At 53.8% G+C, this 20,641-nt stretch overlaps 1 protein-coding gene and 3 pseudogenes across 1 annotated transcript in view; all 4 read right to left on the bottom strand.

Annotated features, from left to right (window-relative positions):
- The window catches only part of HECTD4 (HECT domain E3 ubiquitin protein ligase 4), a 78,543-nt gene that overhangs the window by 7,238 nt on the left and 50,664 nt on the right, over nt 1-20,641 (bottom strand). The window contains exons 37-65 of the mRNA XM_066609540.1: nt 20,425-20,614; nt 20,261-20,342; nt 19,474-19,676; nt 19,142-19,277; nt 18,370-18,552; nt 17,581-17,751; nt 17,060-17,229; nt 15,436-15,551; nt 13,764-13,867; nt 13,451-13,612; nt 13,181-13,329; nt 12,554-12,633; nt 12,280-12,443; nt 11,484-11,721; nt 10,562-10,698; nt 10,015-10,141; nt 9,588-9,725; nt 8,441-8,577; nt 8,174-8,334; nt 7,113-7,294; nt 6,617-6,822; nt 6,252-6,382; nt 5,671-5,876; nt 5,057-5,236; nt 3,260-4,563; nt 2,772-2,979; nt 2,172-2,395; nt 1,333-1,484; nt 411-517 (exon numbers count right to left, since the gene is read on the bottom strand). Coding sequence (XP_066465637.1) covers nt 411-517; nt 1,333-1,484; nt 2,172-2,395; nt 2,772-2,979; nt 3,260-4,563; nt 5,057-5,236; nt 5,671-5,876; nt 6,252-6,382; nt 6,617-6,822; nt 7,113-7,294; nt 8,174-8,334; nt 8,441-8,577; nt 9,588-9,725; nt 10,015-10,141; nt 10,562-10,698; nt 11,484-11,721; nt 12,280-12,443; nt 12,554-12,633; nt 13,181-13,329; nt 13,451-13,612; nt 13,764-13,867; nt 15,436-15,551; nt 17,060-17,229; nt 17,581-17,751; nt 18,370-18,552; nt 19,142-19,277; nt 19,474-19,676; nt 20,261-20,342; nt 20,425-20,614 — 5,748 coding nt within the window. The remainder of the gene's footprint in view (nt 1-410; nt 518-1,332; nt 1,485-2,171; nt 2,396-2,771; nt 2,980-3,259; nt 4,564-5,056; nt 5,237-5,670; nt 5,877-6,251; nt 6,383-6,616; nt 6,823-7,112; nt 7,295-8,173; nt 8,335-8,440; nt 8,578-9,587; nt 9,726-10,014; nt 10,142-10,561; nt 10,699-11,483; nt 11,722-12,279; nt 12,444-12,553; nt 12,634-13,180; nt 13,330-13,450; nt 13,613-13,763; nt 13,868-15,435; nt 15,552-17,059; nt 17,230-17,580; nt 17,752-18,369; nt 18,553-19,141; nt 19,278-19,473; nt 19,677-20,260; nt 20,343-20,424; nt 20,615-20,641) is intronic.
- Nucleotides 14,889-15,011, bottom strand: LOC136634830 (5S ribosomal RNA; annotated as a pseudogene).
- On the bottom strand, nt 15,041-15,163 carry LOC136634829 (5S ribosomal RNA; annotated as a pseudogene).
- Nucleotides 15,193-15,315, bottom strand: LOC136634828 (5S ribosomal RNA; annotated as a pseudogene).

Genomic DNA, 20,641 nt, shown 5'->3' with positions numbered 1-20,641 from the left:
ATGCTGCTAAGGTGCTGCCTATCCGCCAGATCATGCACCAGCAAGTTAACTTTGGATCTCCTTAGGCAGAAGGATCTACACTCCTAACCTCTAATGGGTGTCACTCAAAGGAACTTTCCCAGCAATCTCAGAGCAGGACTGGCCAGGGAGGGGTAGGGGAGAAGGAAAGAGGCTGCGTGGGCAGAGGTGTCCCTAGATCCAGGGCAAGCCTCTGTGTCTTACCGAAGAGGAAGGACAGTCTTACTACAAGGAAGTTAGAATTCATACGAACTGGAGCGCAGACTGCAGCTTCCCCTTTTGGGATCTAAGCAGGGAAGACTCTTTGCTCTCAGATGCCAGGAGCATCTCAGCTGAAACCTGCCAGGGCAAGCCTCTCTCCAGCCAGCCGAGAAGGTCGAAGGCGTAGCTACCTTCCTGCTTCTTTGTGGGCGACTTGTCAGGGTCCTTGTCCTCGGGTTTGCTTTTCTCTGGGGACTTGGGCTTCACTGTTGGCTTCTTCTCGCTCAGAGCCGTCCTGCTAATTGAGGGGAAACTGCATGTCAGAAGGTGCGCTTTCAGGGCAGCTGTTTGCAGAGCCCAGCTGTACTTCAAAGCATTTCTGTGCCACAGGAAGAAGCGGGCACGTGTAACAGACCTCACGACCCCCTGTTCTCGACTCTGGGGTCGACAGGGACTCAGAGTCAAAGTCTGCTGAAAGCCCTGGCCTTTGAACCTTATTCCTTAACGCGGACTGGCATTCTGCATGCACTCAAAGGCAACCTCCTCCAGAACAACTGGAGGCACAGAATGAAAATGAACCTCCCAGGCCAGAAACATGGGCTCCGTGGCCTAAAAACAGCTTCCAAGGCAGGGACTGACACTAACAAGCTGCACCTGAAACCGAGGAGGTCCACTCACCCTCCCCTTGTCGTAACAAGCAGTGTGACTTGGCTACAAGGCAGACATTCCCACCCTGGCATAGGAGCCGTTGTTACGGGCACGAGAGAGGCCTTGAATGTGGACTGTAGTGCGTCAAAACCCACTTCGTGGAGTCTGGGCAACCAGATGGAGCACGAAGACTGAGCACGGCTTCCGCGGGAAGCACACCTGCTTTGGGTTGAGCCACGCATCTATTCCAAGGTCTGACTGCCTCTACGATCCAAGCGGAGGCCTTGGCTCAAGTCGGCCCCCTTCCCACCATCTACCCAGCAGGCCAGTGTGGGTCAGGGGTCCAGCCACCTGTTGCTGGAACGTTCTCTTGGCATCCAGGCTGCCTGTGCCCTATTGCTGCAGTGCCGGAGCAGCTGCCCGCCTGCTTCCCTGAAGCTCTCCCAGACAGCCCTGGGCTCTCACCTGACACTGCCGAGCACTGCCTTCTCCTTGGCAGCCGGCTTGCTGATGGGGCGCTTGCTGCTCACCACTTTGACCGGATGTTGTTCTTTGCCCACCTTGTTGTACTTGCTCTTGTCCAGCTTCGGTTTGGGGGCCCCGTATTTCCTCAGGATCTTCAAAGTGGCACAGGAAAGAAAAGAGCCAGGGGTTGGCACTTAGCACTCCCCCCAGAAAAGCACAGGAAGGCGCATTTCACCAACGCACCCCACGTGCAAAGCACAGAAATGGCTCCTGGGCACCAAACTCAGTGCCTGGAGAACCGGGAAAGCACATCTCAGTGTGGCAAAGGTGGCTTTGAGGGGTGCCTGGGGGATGAAACCAGAGGGCAGGGATTCCAGTGGGGGCCAAAGAGCTGGGCTTCTGTGCCTGGATAGTTCTTGGGCTCTTGAACTAACCAGCAGGATTTTATGTCTTTACTTTTTCATTCCAACATTACTATTCAACCAAATTCCCAGAGCGGTTTGCACATTTAAAATCAAGAGCAAAAGCACCACCTCCACACCTGTGATCCATCATCAAACAGCAGAGCAGAAGCACCTCAAAATGTCCCTTTCCAAAAGGTAAGGCACTCTGAACCTGACCTCAGGAAGGCGATAAAGAAGCTTCCCAGGGGAGGGCAGACCAAGCACAGGGGCTGCCACAGGTCCACATAAGAGGGAACCCCCACAACAGTGCCCCAAATCGTAAGCGTTGGGGGCGAACCAGCACTGGCAAAAAAACCTAACTTACAGGCTGCAGAATCTGGCTCCCTTCAGACATTTCATTCACGTAAGCACAGAGAGAAAACACATCCTGCCAACCTGGGTGAGCTGGTCCTCCAGAACCTTCTTTGGGGGGCGGACGTTGGTGAAGAAGGTGTGCAGGAGATTCCCGGGCGTCTGGGCGTTGATCTGCTCTTTGCTCAGGTAAATCTCAGCGACTTTAGTCGGCTTCGTCGGCATCAAGCTCAGCATTTGCTCAGAATGGAGGCAGCTCTTGAAGATCTCCGCGAGGACGTCGCGAGCTCCTGTCACCAGCTTGTCTCCTGAGGCAAGGCAAACGTTCGAGGACTGCAGCAGGACAGTACCAAAGCCGGCTCAGAACAAGCCCACCTGTTTCTAGCCGGAGCTGAAAACCATCCATCTCTTCCCCACTCGGATCACAGAGATTCTTCTCAAGGAAGCCAGGTTGCAAAAGTGGGCTTACTACCCTTGCATCTCAGCAACACTGATCCTGCAATGCTCTTCTAGGATACGGTGTGGTTGTTTTGTGCTGAGAAACTGTATGCCACTTTCAGGGACATTTTAAAATAAAACAAACTGTGGTGCACCTGGACACTGGCAGGGCAGAGCAGCGAGTTTGCCTTCTAACCACAGAGCTATCTAACCTGCTCCTTCCTGCAGGGTGCACAGCGCACCTACCTTTGAGGGTCTTGTCATTGAAGTAGTCCTCGAGCGCGGGACTCCCCTGCGTGTCGAACAAGCTCTGGTTCACAGTTGAGACGGTCAAGATCTCCTCTGTGGACATTTCCATCAGCTCATCTTCCCCATCCAGGTTGGAAAGACCAATCAAGTCGCTGCTGTTGAACAGGCTGGCTCGGATCTTCTCTATCTTGGCCCGGGATCGGATCTGCGTCAACAACACCACATGCAGACAGGTGTGAGTTGGAAGTACCCCAAGTTCTTTGTCAATCGCTGGCTCCCTCTTCATGTGCTCCACCTGGCACATTTGGCGCCATCTCCCCTTCCCTTCTAAATCAACCTGCTTTCCCTTCCCCAGTCCAGATTCTGCAAAAACCAGAACCAAGAACCCCGAATGACGCTGCAGTCAATTTAGAGCCGTGCACCGGCATCTCAGCATCATCCGTTTCAACATCTGCCCTGCCTGACCTTCCCCAGACAACCATTACCTCCACAACCGCAAAGCCCTTGATTGGTCTGGAGGGAACGGGCTGGCTGTCCAGCGACGTCACGGTGTACAGCGACCCGACGTCCGATACCGATGCCGTCTCCACGTTCTCGAGCTGCTCCCCGAAGCTCCCCAAGCTGCCCAGACTCCCGGTGCTGCAGAGCGAGAGGTCCAAACTCTCCTGGCTGGAGACCACGTGCGGCTCCAGCAGTCCTGGTGGGATGGCCATCTCCAGGCCGGCCTGGAACTGGTCCACGGAGATGTCGCTCACGGTCCTGGAGATGCCCTGCGAGCTGCAGAGGGAAGCCTGGCTGGTGGAGGCGGACGCGCTGACGCTCATGGCGGGCGTGACGCTGCTGGAGCTGCTCACGTCCAAGCTGTCCACGCTGCTGGAGACCACGGGCTTGTCCGGCACCACCGCTCGGCACTCCCCGCCCTCGGCTTTGTCTTTGACTTTTCTGGACTCCTCCTCCTGCAGGGGGATGTAGATCTCATCTTTGAAGACACCGCCGTGGGCGTTGCAAGTCTTGCGGATGGCGCCGCGCACCACGCCCTCCTCCAGGTGGGTGGGGATCCCCGAGATCACCAGCAAGCGACTGTGGGCCGTGGCCCCCACCAAGGCCTGGCAGGCGTCCGCTACGGCGTCGTTGGTCACCCCCAGCCCCTGCGGGTCCTTCTTGGTGAGGTGCCGGAGAATTATGAGCAGGGTGAGCGCCCGGTGGAACCACAGCATGTCCTCCGGCTTGCTCCCGCCAATGCTGAGCAGGGAGGCGTCTGCCTCGGCGGCTCGGGACGAAGTCCGCTTCCCCGAGGACGACTTCTCCCGCTTCGTTTTCACCTTCTTCCTTTTGGACAGGAGGCTGGGGCTCTGGGGGGTCTGGCCGGGGGAGGAGGAGGAGGAGGAGGAGGAATCGCTCAGGTTTGGGCCGCTGCTCGACGACGTCACGTTGGCCGTGATGCTCATGTTGATAGGCAGGGTCACTTCCGCGACAGACAGGCACGCCTCCATGAGGGCATGGAAATAGGTGGAAAACCGGCCCTGGTCGGCTCCGCCCACCGCAGCCCCGCCGCAGGCGTTGCCGGACGCCCAGTTCTGGGTCTCTTCGTCGTACAGCTTGTGCAGCTCCGACTGGAGCGCCATCAGCATGGCCAGGCAAGGGTTGAGCTGGAGCGCGATGGACGAGGACAGCCCCGCCGGGTTCTTCTGCTGCTCCAGGCCGTGCACTTTGCGAAGCAGCTCGGCCAGGAGGTGGAAGAGCAGCTCCTTCACACAGGCCGCCGTGCTCGTGGTCCACAGGAAGTTCCCTAGGCAGAGCGGAACAGGAGTCGGGTGCCGTTAAAACATTCCACTGGGCAGACTTTATATGACGCGTATCTGTCTAGTGGGTGGGTTTAGAGTCCAGCCTCTTAAGCGGCTGCTCTGCTGTGAAAAGCAGCAGCCTGTTTGGAGTAAGCAGGCCAGGCAGTGTTCAGCTCCACTCACAAGCCCTGAGAAAGAGCCAGGAGCAAGCGTGTGCTGTGGCTCCCAGCTCCTAGGATGCTAGAGAGGCCCTGGCTGACTTTCCCCCCCCTCCTACCAGGGTCACATCAGCCTCTCGGCTCTCTGTACCAGACCCCGCCTTTTTCCCAGGACCGAGTTCCCCTTAATGGAGTTGTCTGGGCAGCTTTTTTAAAAGCAGCTCACAGCACTAGATCTGTTCTGTCGCTGCGGTTTTTTCTGTGCGGTGCCACATCTCAGCCGCAGCCTTTTCCCTCTCTCCTGGCTGGTGACGTGCACCTCAAGCAGCCCCAGCCTCACCTAAGATTTCCACCACCTGCAAGAGGACTGAAGCCGGGATCGTGTCCAGCTCGTCTTCGGATTTTCCGTCGACATCCTCCAGTTTCCAGTTCAGCAGCTGCTCCGCGAACGCCATGGCCAGTGGGAATTCCAGGGGCAGGGAGTGCAAGACGAGCACGGCTCCAGGAGGGGGCGACACGCCTTGAACGAGACACACAGAAACAGAAGAGGTGCTGCAGCCCGTTTTCAACAGTGACACGGGTTGGTGAGCAACTGAAAGCCACGGGTTGCGGCAAAGGAGAAAACCGTGTTTGAATGGGCGGAGACGTACATGCGCACACACAGAGTTCTAGATTCATGTCAACATCTTTCAGCCGGGCTCGCCTTTGGAAAACTCTCAAAGCACAAGATAAAGGGCGAGATTTACAGCAACAGGACACTCTCAGAACGTTTCTCCGATACACTAAGATAGCGAGGCCGGTGGCCAGGTCCCTGAACTACCCAGGCTCTGGCTGCATGTCAGATCTGCCCCCCAATTCCTGCTCTGGCGGGGACTCGTACCAGGACACCACAGCTTCCTGCCGCGGTTACCGACCCCTTTCTCAAGACAGGGCAACGCAAGTTAGAAACCTTACCGAGTTTGATGTGGACTTTGTCTGTGGAAATGACGACAGCAGGATACTGGTTGGCCGTGGGGGGCGGAGTCAGGCCTGTGTTGGTGGGAGAAGCGTCCCGAGGGTAGCAGACGGCTTCAATGAGGTTCAGCTGACCATTCCGCTTCACTTTGTGACCCAGCCCGTAGACGAGAATCCGGGCCCAGGGGGCCTTATACAGGGAGGAACTAGGATACAAATTGACCGAAGGTTTGCTGACACTCGACACAGCAAGTTTTCAAAAGAACACACACGGCCCTGAACTTCCACCGCTTTGCAAGCGCCTTGGGGCAGAGTTCTATCATTTCACTTGTGCCACTCTGTACGCCGACAAGGCCACACAAGCAGTAATGACAGCTTAATGATAAGCAGTATTACAACGCCTACTGATAGGCTATAGTTAATAATAATATTAATCTTCCCTTCCCAGGGCCACACCATTCAAAAACATGCAAGTATTGAGAAAAAAAAAAACTAATATAGAATGCTTGGGTCAGCAGTTAAGTTTATCAGCCCCCCCCCCCCCAACAATCTTCACTATCTGTTCTCCCACAGTGACTTACTCTTTGCGGAATCCGGCCTGACTTTCTTTGCAGGATACGACCACAAAGGCAGCACCAGGGAAATTGACGTCCATGTTGACTTTGGACTCGGAAATGGGAAACTCTTCGGAGGGGAACTGCTCTGGAGCAGTCTGAAAGGGAGTCAAAAGCACAGCCTGAAAATTCAGCCATCCCTTCCACAGCTGTAACACTGAAAACAAACCAACAGGTACAACTACCAAACATCGCGCAGAGCAGGGCTAATTTGGGGCTGAGGGAATGCACGCCACAAATTGGGTTTACGATGGCTTAGTTCCAAAAAGAGCACCCTACAAGCTCTGTTTACAACTACAGCGTCACAAGGACAATAAGGGTGTGATACTTGCCTGGAGAAAGGAACAGATCTGCTTCGTCAGGTCAAGCAAGCTCTCCTCTCCCTGGTGCAGGGCCCGAGCGATAGCAACGTTGAGCCACTCCTGGACCAGCTGGGAGCTGCCCTGGTAGAAGAGGTCTGTGGCCGAGCAGTTCTGGGAATGGACACAGTGCTGGAGGGACTGGGCCAGCAGGATGGAGCTGGAACTGATGGTTCCATCTGTCAAGGGAAGGAAAAGCACACGGCCGTCACCTCGCTGGTCTCCCAGAGCCCGTTCTCTTCTGTCCCCTTCTCAGACCGTTGGGAGACTCCCCTCGTTACTAAAGATAGCAGTGAAAGACTGAACTGACTAGTTGCCACACTGCTATACGGTCCTCCTGCCAAAATACACTTGAGGGAATTGAAATCAAAGAGGAACACACACACACACTTTCACCGTTTAAGGATATGGGCAGGGAAATTACAAAACACAACTCTTAAGCATTTGGTATCAAACAGTGCCGTTTTACCAGGAAGAGGTGGTGCCAGGAGCTGATTGGACAGCAACTGGAGGTGTTCCAGGGTGATGTCCCGAATGGCGGGGATGTGAAACAGACGGGTAAACATGTGAGGCGATTTAGGTGCAAAAATGTTGAGGAGAGCCATGCGGCAGTACAGCCTGGCCAGCGCAGCCTCGCATCGGAGAAGTTCTCTGCCAAAAGAGAGGGAGGGAGAGATCAGGCCATAGGCGTCAAGGAACTCAAAACACATGACCTGCACATGCAAAGGATTCTGCCTCATCCAGTCTGAGTTTGCTTCTCTTGGCCAGGAGTCAAAACAAAACTCAGGATTACAAAACATGCTCAACGCAAAGTATCTGCAATGGAGGCGCAGAACTGCGAATTCTATGGCAAAACAGTTAAGACTTGACAAAGCAGCTGTTAATCTCACACCAGACTTGTAGCTGACGGAATGGGGAACTGGAAGATTTTGGCAAAATTCAGCAGCTATTCAGGAGAAATGTGCTCCACTGAGCAAGGCCCCTTCATTTCACTTTGCCCACAACCAGTTGGCAACCTTCAGTCTCGAAAGACTCTGGTATCGCGCTCTAAAAGGTGGTTCTGGAACAGCGTCTAGTGTGGCTGAAAAGGCCGATTCGGGAGTGACAATCCCTTCCACACTGGGAGCAAGTGCAGTCTGTCCCTGGTCTGTCTCCCTGGCTGTGGGCCTTCCTTCTTTGCCTCAAGACTGTTGGCCAAGTGTCTCTTCCAGCTGGGAAAGGCCATGCAGCACCCCTCCAGAAGAGGGCAACTTCTAGCGTGGATTTCTCTAAAACTGAAGTGTGAGGCAACCAATGCCATCTAGACTGTTCTTACCACAGATACAAAGCTGGAAATTACCAGTTTGTGTAGAACTTCACAGAGGGACTCTGTGCCAGTTCCTTTCAGATATTCAGAGGTTTATGAAACGGAGCTGCAGCTGTCAGTGCTGTATGTCTATGAAACTCCAACTGCTGGGCCAAAGGGATTCCTCTCAAAGTGCGCTTGCGCCCCCCACTGGCTGGCTTTCCTGCGAGTGTGAATCTCCTCACCTGTGAATCTGAATGTTGGTGTTGTCCAGCGACACGAGCCCATTTGTTGCAGTCCTCCGATAGCCGGCAGGGGGCCGCTCCAGCATGTCAATGGGGTACCAGTATCTAACCAAGACGCCTTCGCTCCTAAGGTACGTCTCTACCTGGACAAGCTCATTTACCTGCAAAGGAAACCCATCGCCATCCAGTCATGTTCAGCCCTTCTTGCACACCACGGCAGAAAGGTCACAGAGGTTCCTTCCAAGTTCAAGCGTGGTTTCAGCTTACCGAGTCGACGTCCAAAACGACTCCGTGGAGCCCAAATGTCTTCAGCATCCCACGAATGGCAAACTTGGGCAAGGCCGTGGCCACGGCTCCGGTGGCTACGTTGTTACTGTCCGGGCAGCGGGTGACGACGGTGAGTCCTGCGGACAAGAAGAAGGTGTGCTGAAGGCCACGACCTCTGGTGAGAAGTGGCTGAGGCAGGGTGACAGGGAAAGCAGCTGCCCAAAAAGCAGGTACCAGAGGGTGGTAAGAGGGAGAAGCAGGCAGTAGGCTTCAGGTGGCACATGCATGGGAGAGGGCTGAATTCCCTCTGCTCTTTGCGCCCACAGAGTGAGGGTTCACGCATCCACATGCGGGACTGGAAGGTCACAGCATCAAACTAGTGGCTTGCAGGCGTGGAACACCCTTCGTTTCCGGGCCCAATTCAAGGTGCTGGTTTTGACCTTTGAAGCCCTATCCTGCTCTGGGCCAGGGTATCTCAGAGATCGCCTGCTCCCGTACAATCCGGCTCGTCCTCTCAGGTCATCAGAGAAGGCCTTTTTACAAGTGCCGCCGCCTAAGGAGGTCCGGGGGGCGGCGGCAAGAAACAGGGCCTTCTCAGTAGTGGCACCAACGTTATGGAACTCCCTTCCCCTTGACTTGAGAATGGCTCCCTCTCTTGAGACTTTTCGGCGAGGCCTGAAGACCTTTTTGTTTAAACAAGCCTTCTGAGTTCATGGCCTTTTTAAACATCTTTTCTGTATCTTTTAGTATTTTTACAGGCCTGATTCCTCTGATTTGCTGTGTTTTGCTCTTTTTATCTGAGTTTTTATCTGACTACGGTTTTTATGGGTATATGTTAATGTGTTTTTAATATGTTTTTATTTGTGGTTAAATTATGTTTTTAATCTGTTTTTAATGTGAGCTGCCCTGGGTCCCTTTGGGGAGAAGGGCGGGATATATTATTATTATTATTATTAACAGGAGCTTCACCTGCTCACCACAGGAAACGGCCACACATTCTGTTCAGAGTCACCCTGGAACAGGGCACTCAGCGCTGCTCAGCTCAGCTCGTCTCCACCCTTCCCATAACCCCAAGGAACAACACCCTCCTTCCCACGAAGTGCGCTCCATGGGAACCGAACCTCCCCAAAGAGGAATGAAGCGTTACCTTTCCGAACTTTATCAATTGTGAATTTATTGGCTTCGTCTTTGATGTCTTCGATAGTGGGAAGGTAAAGGTCCCGAGGGATGCCCCCATTTTCCTCATAGAGGAATTCTACTGTTTGCCGAGCGATATCCACCATTCCTGAAACAAAGACCAGATTTGATTGTTACACAGCATGCCAATGGATTGCTTGCCCCTTCAGTCTGGATAATGGGGGCGGGGGAGGCTTCTCTGACATGACTCAACCAACTGGCTGCTACAGCCCAGAATCACCAGGGGGTGTGCTGGGCCTTTCAATAGCACCTGTGCTTGAATCCAGAATGCAAGTCAAAACAGAGGCTTTAACGGAAGAACAAAGGGCTTCTCAGCCTAGGCCCAGGGCCGGGAGCGCATGCCACGTTCAGAAGCAGCCTGGATGGGCAAGACCTACCCAGCTGCAAAGCGCCTTTAATCTGATCCAAGCCGGACTTCCTCTCCGCTTCATTGCGGAACCGCCTTCGAATCGTGGGGAAGACTTTGGTTTCCCAGGCTTTCACCAGCAAGGCGTAGTGGTCCTCCTGCAGAGGGAAGCCAGAATCAGGCCCAGGAAGGTGCAGGAGTGCCAATTAAGGAGCTACTAGCAGCTACAATGACAACGGTAAACGAAGGGGGATGGGCAAACACACAGCTGAAGAGGGTGCGCTTTAGTGGCTAAGAGACGGAGCTACAAACCAGGAAGCTCTTCATTCTAGTCTCCCCTCTGCCACAAAATCATTGGGTGGCATCAGGCAAGTAACTTCCTCTCAGTCTCAGTCCTCCCACCTGCAAAATGGGGTTATCATTTATGCACCTTACAGGGTTGTTGTAAAAACGACAAAACAATTAGTGCGAAGCGCTGTGAACGGGGCGCAGAAAAGCACTATCCAAGCGGCGGTTAGGTGCTGAGCAGGCAGGATGCCCGAAGCGGCCTCAGCACAGAGATCCCCCCGTTAGCTCACCCGTGGGATGTCGTCGTCGTCGTCGTCGTCGCTTTCGTCATCCGCGATGGGAGGGGGGTGAGGGTCCGGACCCGAGGTGATGAAGTTCTCATAGCTGAGTTCCAGCTTGTAATGGCAGGAGGTGTCGCTGTCGTACTCTGTGACGGAACAGGAGGGGGGAGAGAGGAGCCTGCAGTAAACCGCTTGATGCATTTCTGAGACACTGCAAGGAGAGGCTGTTCACAGGCCCTGAACATAGCATGCTGCCCTAGAAAGAACCGCCCTGTTGGGCCATTCAGCCCGCTGCTGGCTTCTCTGGTGGGCAGCCACCCCTCCCCCGCCAAGGCACTGGGGGAAGGGCTGCCCCTGCCCAAGAAGCCGAAAGCCTTTCCCTGAAGAGGCAAGGAAGTTAGCCAGGCATCTCCTGCAGGCCACAACAGGCGCTGAGCTATGGCTGCTCCTGCGGGCTGATGGGGCCAAACATCATTTGGCCAGCGGTCCAATCTAGTGCTTCTCAGACAAGAGCTGGAGCCACCTGCAGAAGGAAGCGGCGGTGCTGGGGCTCCACCCTCCAGGCCTAGCCAGTTTCCAGACTGCACAGCGCCCAGTGCGAGTGACTTTTGGGACATGCGCTGGTAGCAACAGGTGGGTGTGGAACAGTACTGGGTCCTCCAAATTGCAGACTGGAAACGAGAGTGACTGTACCACGAAAGACAGTCTGACGTGGACGTAGAGAAGTCACGCGCATTGGGAAATGGAGGCCTTAAGCACCCACTCCACAGGGCCAAGATGAAGGTGAACAAGAGGGAGAGCCGTTTAAAACGGCTCCGTTGCAGCAACAATGCGACCACCTCTGCTGCTGCCTGCTAATTCCCTAACACTGCTCCTGCTCTGCTACCGTGCAAGGAAGAGGCTACTCGGGCGCCAGAGCAGGTGGCTTTACGTTGCTGAGCTGTGGCGACGGCAGCGATCCGGCACGGAGGGCCGTGCGTCCCGGGGTCGGAGGCGGTGCTGGTGCCAGCGTCGTTGTCGCTGTCAGAGGCCATGGCGAAAGGCAGCGCTTCAAAGTTGGCACTTATTTCTTCGGCAAGGTCGACGCAGAGGTCGGCGGCGTTCCGGTGAGCCTGGCCTTCCGCGTAGGCAAACTGACGGGACCCAAAATTGGCCCGGACTTTGGTGTTCTGGAAGGGACCGGAAACAAAAGCAGGAGAGTTTTGGGGCCCGTTCCAAAGAGGGCTGAATGCCCTTCCTACTTGGATTAGGAAATCTGTGGGGAAGAGAGACCTTGTCTGGTTTGAAACAGGTGAGGGGGCAAGAGCTCCAAAAACCCGTTTCTACCTGGGGAGGGGGCAGAACAGAGTGGGGCCACCTTCCACTGAAGGTCAGAAGGCTCCCACAATGCCCCTGCATGTGGAGTGAATGGGAGGGTCTGCCCATCTTGGGATGTCCTCCTCAGTAGAAGACAGTTACAGGTTTTCTCTATAGAACAAGCATATCAATATATGGGGCACTAGCACCTAAACATCCTCAGGTGAGAGGGGCTGGGACCCAAACCTGCTTCTCAGCCAGGGCCTGTTAGGCTCCCAGCTCCAGCCCTAGCTGTGGAGACTGAATGCAGTTACACCATAGAAGGACAAAGGCACTCTGCGTAAGTCCAGAGGTACTCCTGGCTATTTACTGCTTCACGTTTCAGGCCTGGAATTAAAAGAAGGGGCAAACAGAGCTGGCGTTCAACCTGCCTTCTTCTGGATATGCACAACTGGCCACATTCCCCCAGACACGTCCTCCAGGTAAGGCCCCAGTCGCTGTCCACAGTATGTGAAGTACACTCTGCCTTTGGCTGGCTGCCCCGGAGGAGGAGGGGTGCCCTCTGCCCTCTCCCAACCGATTCCTGCAACGTCCCCTAGAAAAAGGAAGGCACAAGAGAGAGGCTCAAGTTGCACCCTGCCTCCTCTTCCAGCGCAAGTCTCATCACAGATACCTGCCGATTAAGCACACTCAAGGCCGACATACCAGGAGAGAGGGTCACGTCCAGCCGCACGCTCTTCCACTGCAGCAGACTGGAACCATTGTAATGGACGGCTCGGCCATTGCTAACAAAGCAGGAGAAAGAGAAAAGCCTTAACTGGAACAGCCATTTGCTTCATTTGTCACAGATAAATGTCTCAGGCACGGAACCAAACCAGATGCAGTATCAGCCGTGTTGCTCAGCCCTGTATGTTTCCTTTTTAAATGAAACAACAGCGACAGGCGGCCCCCCCTCCGGTTTGCACTGGGACCATGGCTGGCCCAAAGGCTAAAAGCCCCCCTGACGCTGTCATGATCTGGACTGCTCCCCGGCAGCTATCTCCATTCAGCATGAATGCTGTGGTTAACGTCACCTCTAGTTCTGTACTGAGCAGTTAAAGGGCAGTGACAGGAAGCCTGTACAAAATCTGGTTGCTTGCTGGTATACTGGGATGAAAAAAATGTAGCGACGTCTCTGCAGAGCTCCACGATACACACACATTTGGAAACTCAAGATCCGAATTAGCCTGGCGCACTAACACCTCCAGCTGTCGCATGTGCTGAGCTGTGTCTAGATGGTAAGATACTGAAAATTAAGAGTCCGGCTTCTCCGTAAGAGCATCTATGACCTACTTATGGAACAGGCAGGTGCCGACAGGGTTGGTCCACGCTCCGTCACGCTTCTCCGCTTCCGTGGCGAAGCCGAATGAAACAATGGGCCCTGTGTCGTCATCGGTATCTCCATAGGACACAATCTCAATCTCCCAGTAGAAGGAGGGGGCCTTGGAAAAAAAACAACAGCCACACCCAGATTAGCCCACAAGAAGAGACACCTTCAGGCACCATTCAGAAGACTGCTTGTGACCAGAAGCAAGCAGGTGCACGTCCACTGTGGATTCTCACCTGGATTGGAACTGGTGAGGTGGCATAGATAAAAGTGCCACGAGGCAGCCCTCCACCTGCACTGGGATCCGCAAGGAAGGTCACGGCGGTGAGGTGCGAGGAGAACATGCAGGCGCGCACTGGTGGGAAGACCCGAGAAGGACTCCAGGTGATCTCCTTGGGCTGATCCAAGACAAGAAAGGTCTGCACTTAATTCTTCAGGACAGATATACCTCACCTTGACAAGAGACAGTCCTGCAGCCAGACAAGCGCCTTCCTCTGGCATGAAAGCAGTTGGTGGTGGCGGCAGCTTGGGCTTTGCCTTGATATTTACCTGCCTGCGGTCGGCCTGGAGCGGCGGCGGTGGGGGTCGAGCGCTGTCGCGGTACAGCATCCTTAACCTTTCGCACTGCACTTCAACCACCAGTAACCGCTCACCTGGAGTGTCATGAACAAAGTTGGGTCAGCAAGACTGTCCACTCTGGGAGGCCCAGCAGCGCCACTGGCATTCCTGAGGCCTCCTGGCTGGGCCTTTGAGCCTTGGCATCGCCTCAAATGCCACCAGCGCTCTTCCAGCCAGACTAGCCAACTGCTGCTGCTGGTTAAAGGAGGCAGGACTGCCACATGCTTCTCCCGTCGCTTGTCTCATTTTGATCCTGCCTTTCCCCTGTTGAGCTCAGGGTGCCACATGGTTGTTCTCCCTGCCTTCACCTGTGAGGGAGGCTGGATGGCCCAGAGTCACCCAATGAGCTTCAATACCGGGGGGGGGGGGGGCTGAGCTCAAGACTGGACACACTGTCCCACTGACCCACAGTGGCTCTCAACCAGCTTGTTCTCTGCTTTTGGCACAACAGGTTGCTAAGACTTTATTTCACGAACAGGCAAGAGTTGGTCTATGGGGCAGATCTAGCTTCCAGGAGGCAGCCAGCTGGCCATTGTGCATCTACGCTCTTCAGGTCCCTGATGGCTGTGGAAGGGAGGCAGGACTGATAAGATGCTCCGGACTGCTCTGATGATCTGCCTTCTCCAGGTTTGCTTCTTCCCTACCCTCTCCCCAAAGGCCAGACCACACAGGGGTTCCAGCCACAAACAGTCATGTGCAGGCAGGCAACAGTAAGTGGGTGAAGGAAGGGCACCTTTGGGCTTGCAAGGAACAGCAATTTAGCCACCCGACACCCTGGGGTTATTCCAATCCCAAGTGGATGGGCGGGCTCCAGTGTCCACACAGCCCTGGCTGCTCTTCTGTCAGAACCATGCTCGCTACTGTGTATGGTTGGCAACCTTCAGTCTCGAAAGACTATGGTATAAGCCTACAGCACCCTGTATTCCCAGGCGGTCTCCCATCCAAGTACTAACCAGGCCTGACCCTGCTTAGCTTCCGAGATCAGACAAGATCGGGAGATAGTGTTCAGTATAGGGAGATGGTTGGCAACCTTCAGTCTGGAAAGACTATGGTAGAAGCCTACAGCACCCGGTATTCCCAGGCGGTCTCCCATCCAAGTACTAACCAGGCCTGACCCTGCTTAGCTTCCGAGATCAGACAAGATCGGGAGATAGTGTTCAGTATAGGGAGATGGTTGGCAACCTTCAGTTTGGAAAGACTATGGTAGAAGCCTACAGCACCCGGTATTCCCAGGCGGTCTCCCATCCAAGTACTAACCAGGCCTGACCCTGCTTAGCTTCCGAGATCAGACAAGATCGGGAGATAGTGTTCAGTATAGGGAGATGGTTGGCAACCTTCAGTTCCGAAAGACTATGGTAGAAGCCTACAGCACCCGGTATTCCCAGGCGGTCTCCCATCCAAGTACTAACCAGGCCTGACCCTGCTTAGCTTCCGAGATCAGACAAGATCGGGAGATAGTGTTCAGTATAGGGAGATGGTTGGCAACCTTCAGTTCCAAAAGACTATGGTAGAAGCCTACAGCACCCGGAATTCCCAGGCGGTCTCCCATCCAGGTACTAACCAGGCCTGACCCTGCTTTGTGTAAATCAGACTGAGTTCCTACCGGGGCTGCACTCCTGGGCCACGAGGTTAAGGACTTCCACAGCAGCTGGACACTGCTGGATGAATTCCTCACAGAAGGAACTGTCCTCCAACAGCTGTGCCATCACCAGGCATGCTCTTGCAGGTGGGGGGTGGAGGGGAGGAAGAAGAGACAAAAAGAGAGGAAGGATTTAAAACCCCACCAGAACAGGTGCAAAGTTACACAGACAGCAGAGCCTCTTGCTCAGATGACACCCAGACGTCTTTCCAGCGAGCCAGGCACGTGGGTCAACACGGCCTACTATCGTAATTGCGTATCAGAGTTCGGAGGCAGGGAATTAACTGCTCAATTAAGCAATCGCTACTACACCCTTCAAACATTCTCCCAACTGCCTTTTATCCTTTACAGCTGGGAAAGCGTTTCAGTGACCTAATCAACCCTGGGGGTGAAGGTATCGATCAACACACGCATCCCTTGGCTCCAGGCTGCTTCAGAGGAAAAGAGCCAAAGGTCCTCCCATCAGTGGACAAGCGGCTCTCCCCTGAATGGGACAACATCTATGAGGCACCCAAGGCCAGCCTGATTGACCACAGAAAGTGGGCTGCAGCAGCTGAATCAGCCTTTTATTTTACATTTCTAAGCTATCTGCACTTCTCGGCAGCTCAAGGAGCTCCTGTTCCCCAATAGGTGAAGCAAAAGATAGAGCGACTTAATAAAAAGCCTGTCTCAGACATAAATGCACTGTCTTTTCAGTTTAACTACCCAACTTCTACAGCAGACCTAAGTGACCATTCGCTGTTCCAAGGGGTGAAGACAGACTTATGTCTTCAGAGCAGTAGACCCAATCTGGAAGCTCTTTGCTGCATTCAATCTAAAGAAACCCTCTCCCCCAACAGAATCAATGAAAAAGTTGATTCTGCAAGCAGGGGCTAGCCGTACACAGCAGCTTTGGGCTGGGGCCTGATATGTCACCAACCACCCTCCCCCCCAGCAGCTTTGCATGTAAGAACATAAGGATAGCCCCACTGGATCAGGCCACAGGCCCATCTAGTCCAGCTTCCTGTATCTCACAGTGGCCCACCAAATGCCCCAGGGAGCACACCAGATAACAAGAGACCTCATCCTGGTGCCCTCCCCTGCATCTGGCATTCTGACATAACCCAATTCTAAAATCAGGAGGTTGCGCATACACATCATGGCTTGTCCCCCATAATGGATTTTTCCTCCAGAAACTTGTCCAATCCCTTTTTAAAGGCATCGAGGCCAGATGCCGTCACCACATCCTGTGGCAGGGAGCATGAAGCGTGCAGGGAGGAACACGACAAGCAGCTCCGCCAACACCCAGTAAGCTGGCAAGCATGGCTGGCAATTCATTGCCAGACATGAGAGGAAGCTGAGATCAGATCTGTTTTCACATTATCTTTCACGTGTTTCATTACGGCTGCAATCCTAACCACGCTTTCCTAAGGACAAAATAGGACTTACTTCTGAGAAGACCTGGTTAGGACTGTGCCCTACGTATCATACACCTGTCTTTGCCCTGAGCCAACTGCCGCCTTGAGATGCTGCTACCCACCCAGCCACCCAGCCCAAAGGGCCCACCTCCCACCTATGGCTCAAGCACCGTCGGAACGAAGCCACTCACCTGGTTCTGATTTCAGCAAGGAGTCGGACCACTGCCATTACTGGAGTTGAGCCATCTCCTGTTGCAGGAAGTGAGGTGTGAATAGAGAGACTCCCCTCCCGAGGAAGCAACATGGACTGGACTGCCTGTACTACCTTCTCAGTAATGGACAGTTTATGGAGAGGCAATGCCTGATGGTGGTGAAGGGGGCACGATAAAAAGTTAAATTCAAGTCGTTAGTTTCTAGGAAACGAGGGAATTACCTGGAGCTATACACTCTCATTTTACATAAGCACAACACACACAAACGCCGACTTAAAAGCTGCAACCGATCGATACGAAAAACGCAGCAGCACCCCTGAAGGATACCCTCCAACCACGTCCTTTCGAACTGCCTTCATCCACGCTCAAAATTTCCCCACGTCGGCCCATAACAAAAACCAAACAGGCCCCTCCAACAAGACGTTTGTAACTTAAAAACAACAGCTTTTATCATCACAATGAGCTATTATACCCAACGCTGGATTTTAAGATGACCTTACCTCTGATCTTGGAACACAGAGCCTAGATAACGGAATAGTTAAAATGTCTGACGCTTGGGAAGTCTTTCTACAGTCTATACTGATAGGTGGGAATTTCACCGTGGCTATACCTTCCTGCTCATTAATAGATGCCACAATACCAATGCTTCCTGCTACTCCCCTACCCAAAACCTGAAAGAGAGAGAGAGAGAAAGAGAGAGATTATATTTTTGAATGAAACTCAGATTTCTCCAGGATTATAATTCATTAAAAAGGAATTTAGTAACCAGAACAGAGTAAGCCAGGAAAGGCCTGTTGAATCATAAAAGCCAACAGGAAGCTGGCAAGGAAGGTGCCAGCCTCACCTCGCAGGGCAGGGCAGGGCTGCCAGGGAGAAAACTGTTACAAGGATTACGGCCCACTGAACCTCTGATGGTGGTGGACCCACAATTCCACCTCCCTAAATGCCTTATCAGATGGGCAGATTCATGCAGAGGAAGTCCTTTAGACACACACTGGCCCCAAAACATTTAAGGTATCAAGCAGGTAAGCACTTCAGCGCCCTAGGGCATGGCGGAAGATGGTTTCAGGAAGGGAGGAGGGAACAAAAGGGTCTCCTTTTGCCTTCCGCAGCCTTGCAAGCCCCAAGGCTGGCTAACAGGAGGGGCTGTTAGGGGCATCCCCTTAGGGGCTGGGAACAGACTGCAGCGTGCTGCTGACGGTCAACAATTGTGACTACAACAGCGGCCCGCACTCATCAGGCCCGCCACAGATTTGATGTGAGAAACAAGGTCGGTAATGGCCAGCCACCTGCACTTCAGAGCCAATTTTGATGGTCTCTTTGAAGCCTCCGAGAGCGCACAGGGCAGCGACCGCCTGGCGAGCAATCCTTTGAAGCTTGGCCAGCTTCCTTCCGCTGCTGCTGCCATTCTCCAGGATGCTCTCCGCGTATTTTCCTAGCTGGGGAATGTACATCAGAGCCCGAGACAGAACCTGCAGACGTTGAAAAGAAAAGATTTTTTAAAAAATAAAATGTAGATGCTGGTCAGGTGCAGAGAGCCTGGACTGATTCTATCCAGATGTGGCAAAACAGCCTGCAGCACGCAAGGCCGTGACCCTTCTCTGCCTGAAGCCCTGGAGAGATCCTGCCAGCCAGCGCAACCAGACTGAACTAGATGGACCAAAGTTCTGACTCAGTAACGAGGCCGTTTTCTGTGCTCCTTTTTGTTTTTTAAATCGTGGCTGGGGGGGTGGGGACCCAAACGGGGGGCGGGGGAAGGTTCTAAAGCTGCTCCCTCCCCGCACAGCTTCATTTCATGTTACAACTCCCCATCCAGGGCACTATTTTAAAAAACCCCAAACAAACCCACTAGGCCTTGCTACATAATCCGGTTAATGTGTGATTTGGTCCTGAAACAGAAGGGCCAAACTCATTCCCTCCTTGTCCATTACTGGCAAGCACTAACTAAGCGCCGCCACCTGGGCGCTAGGACTCCCACCAACCCATCCCTTTACTGACAGAGTGCCACAGCCCTCCCATACCTCACCAGAACAACTCTCACAGACTCCTCCTCTAGCTTACCTTCTCAGCTGTGGTTGTCCAGATCTGAGCTGCATTGGATTCTGGGGCCATGAGCAGGCTGTGAAGCAAAGCAATCACCTCTGCCGCCATGCTGTTTGCCACGTGGCCGCTGATGAAGGGCCGAACAGGGTCGGTTCTGTCAAGAGAGGCACATGCCGTGAATCTGGGCCAGCTGCCCACTGCCCTTTTCGTTGCCTTTGTCCACTGCAAAGCTAAAGCCAGTCCTCTGTGTGTGTGTGTGTGTGTGTGTGTGTGTGCGCGCTTAAATCTGTGAACCAATTCCCAACGGCACAGCCTCCAGGCTGTCTGAATACAAGCCGGAGATGTCCTACCTGGCGAGCTCCGAATTCCGTTCCCGACAAATGGAGGTTTGAGCCGTCTTCTTTTTGTCCCCAGTCGACAGGCCGCTGGTGCTTTCGGGATTGACGGTTTCTACTGGTGGCCCCACACTCACGATCAGCCCGGACTGAGCCCACTTGGTGGCCTTCCGCAGTGCCGCGGCGGCCTCCTCTGTGATCACCTCACAGCAGCCACTCTGAGAAAGAAACCTCTTTTGCAGTTCTTGGGGCATGTGCTGGCCGGACAATAATTTTGTAATGCTAAGACACTCCCCCGCCCCCCACAATCCTACATAAGCACTGGTTCGGCAAGCCAGTGGCCATCAAGAAATTATGAGATGTATTCTTTTGGTTCTCTGCATACAGAATGATTCCAGGAGTAAGCAGGGCTAGATTGGCATCCCTGGGTGATCTGCTGTTGTTCAGCCAGAATTTCTGGCCCCCCCTTCCCCACAGCAAGGAAAAGTGCACAGAAAGAAAAAAAAAAATCAGACTCAACTCCTCAGCTGTGATGTACAAGCATTCACTGACCCGGCTTGTACACAGCTCTGCTGGCCAGTTTGACCGCTTTGTCTTTGAACCCCTGATCTGCGGCCACGAAGGCGCAGGTTTATTCTTGCAGCCGGGCCAGTGTACGGCTGCAGCCCAAGCTGCCGCCTCCCCCTATTTTGCATCTGCCAGTGCCTGGCGGACCTTGGGGCCCCAGCAATCGGAAGATCCTGCAAGCCTGCCAACCTATGGGTTTGGCGACAAGACAGAAGCTCACCGATTTCCCCCTTACTTTTGTCATGTCTCGATCCATCTTAACCACCTTCTCCATATTGGCTCCTGTTCCCAGTCGAAACGGCCGACCTTCTGAACTACTGCAAAGGGGAGGACAAACGGAGTGTGAGAGTAGCTGAGCCAGACAGATCTCTTCGCTGCACTCCAGGCAGCCTGAATTACCTGAGCAGTGGCTGGAGGACCTCATGAGATGACTGGTCTTCCCGCTTATGAATAAAGATGGAGAGTTTACCATCCACTGCCTCGCTCTCCTCTCCCGGATCTTTGTCACCTTTCAGTGACCCTTTTGGGTTGGACTTCGTCAAGGAGGTGTCGGGCTCAGAGGCTGTTGGAGAGAGGACTGTCTGGCAGCCTGTAAAGCAGGGAGGAAAATAAGCTT

Source organism: Tiliqua scincoides, chromosome 14 (genome assembly GCF_035046505.1).
Source record: "Tiliqua scincoides isolate rTilSci1 chromosome 14, rTilSci1.hap2, whole genome shotgun sequence".
Lineage (NCBI taxonomy): Eukaryota > Metazoa > Chordata > Lepidosauria > Squamata > Scincidae > Tiliqua > Tiliqua scincoides.
The sequence above is the reverse complement of the archived record's forward strand: the minus strand, read 5'-3'. Positions and strand labels throughout refer to the sequence as shown.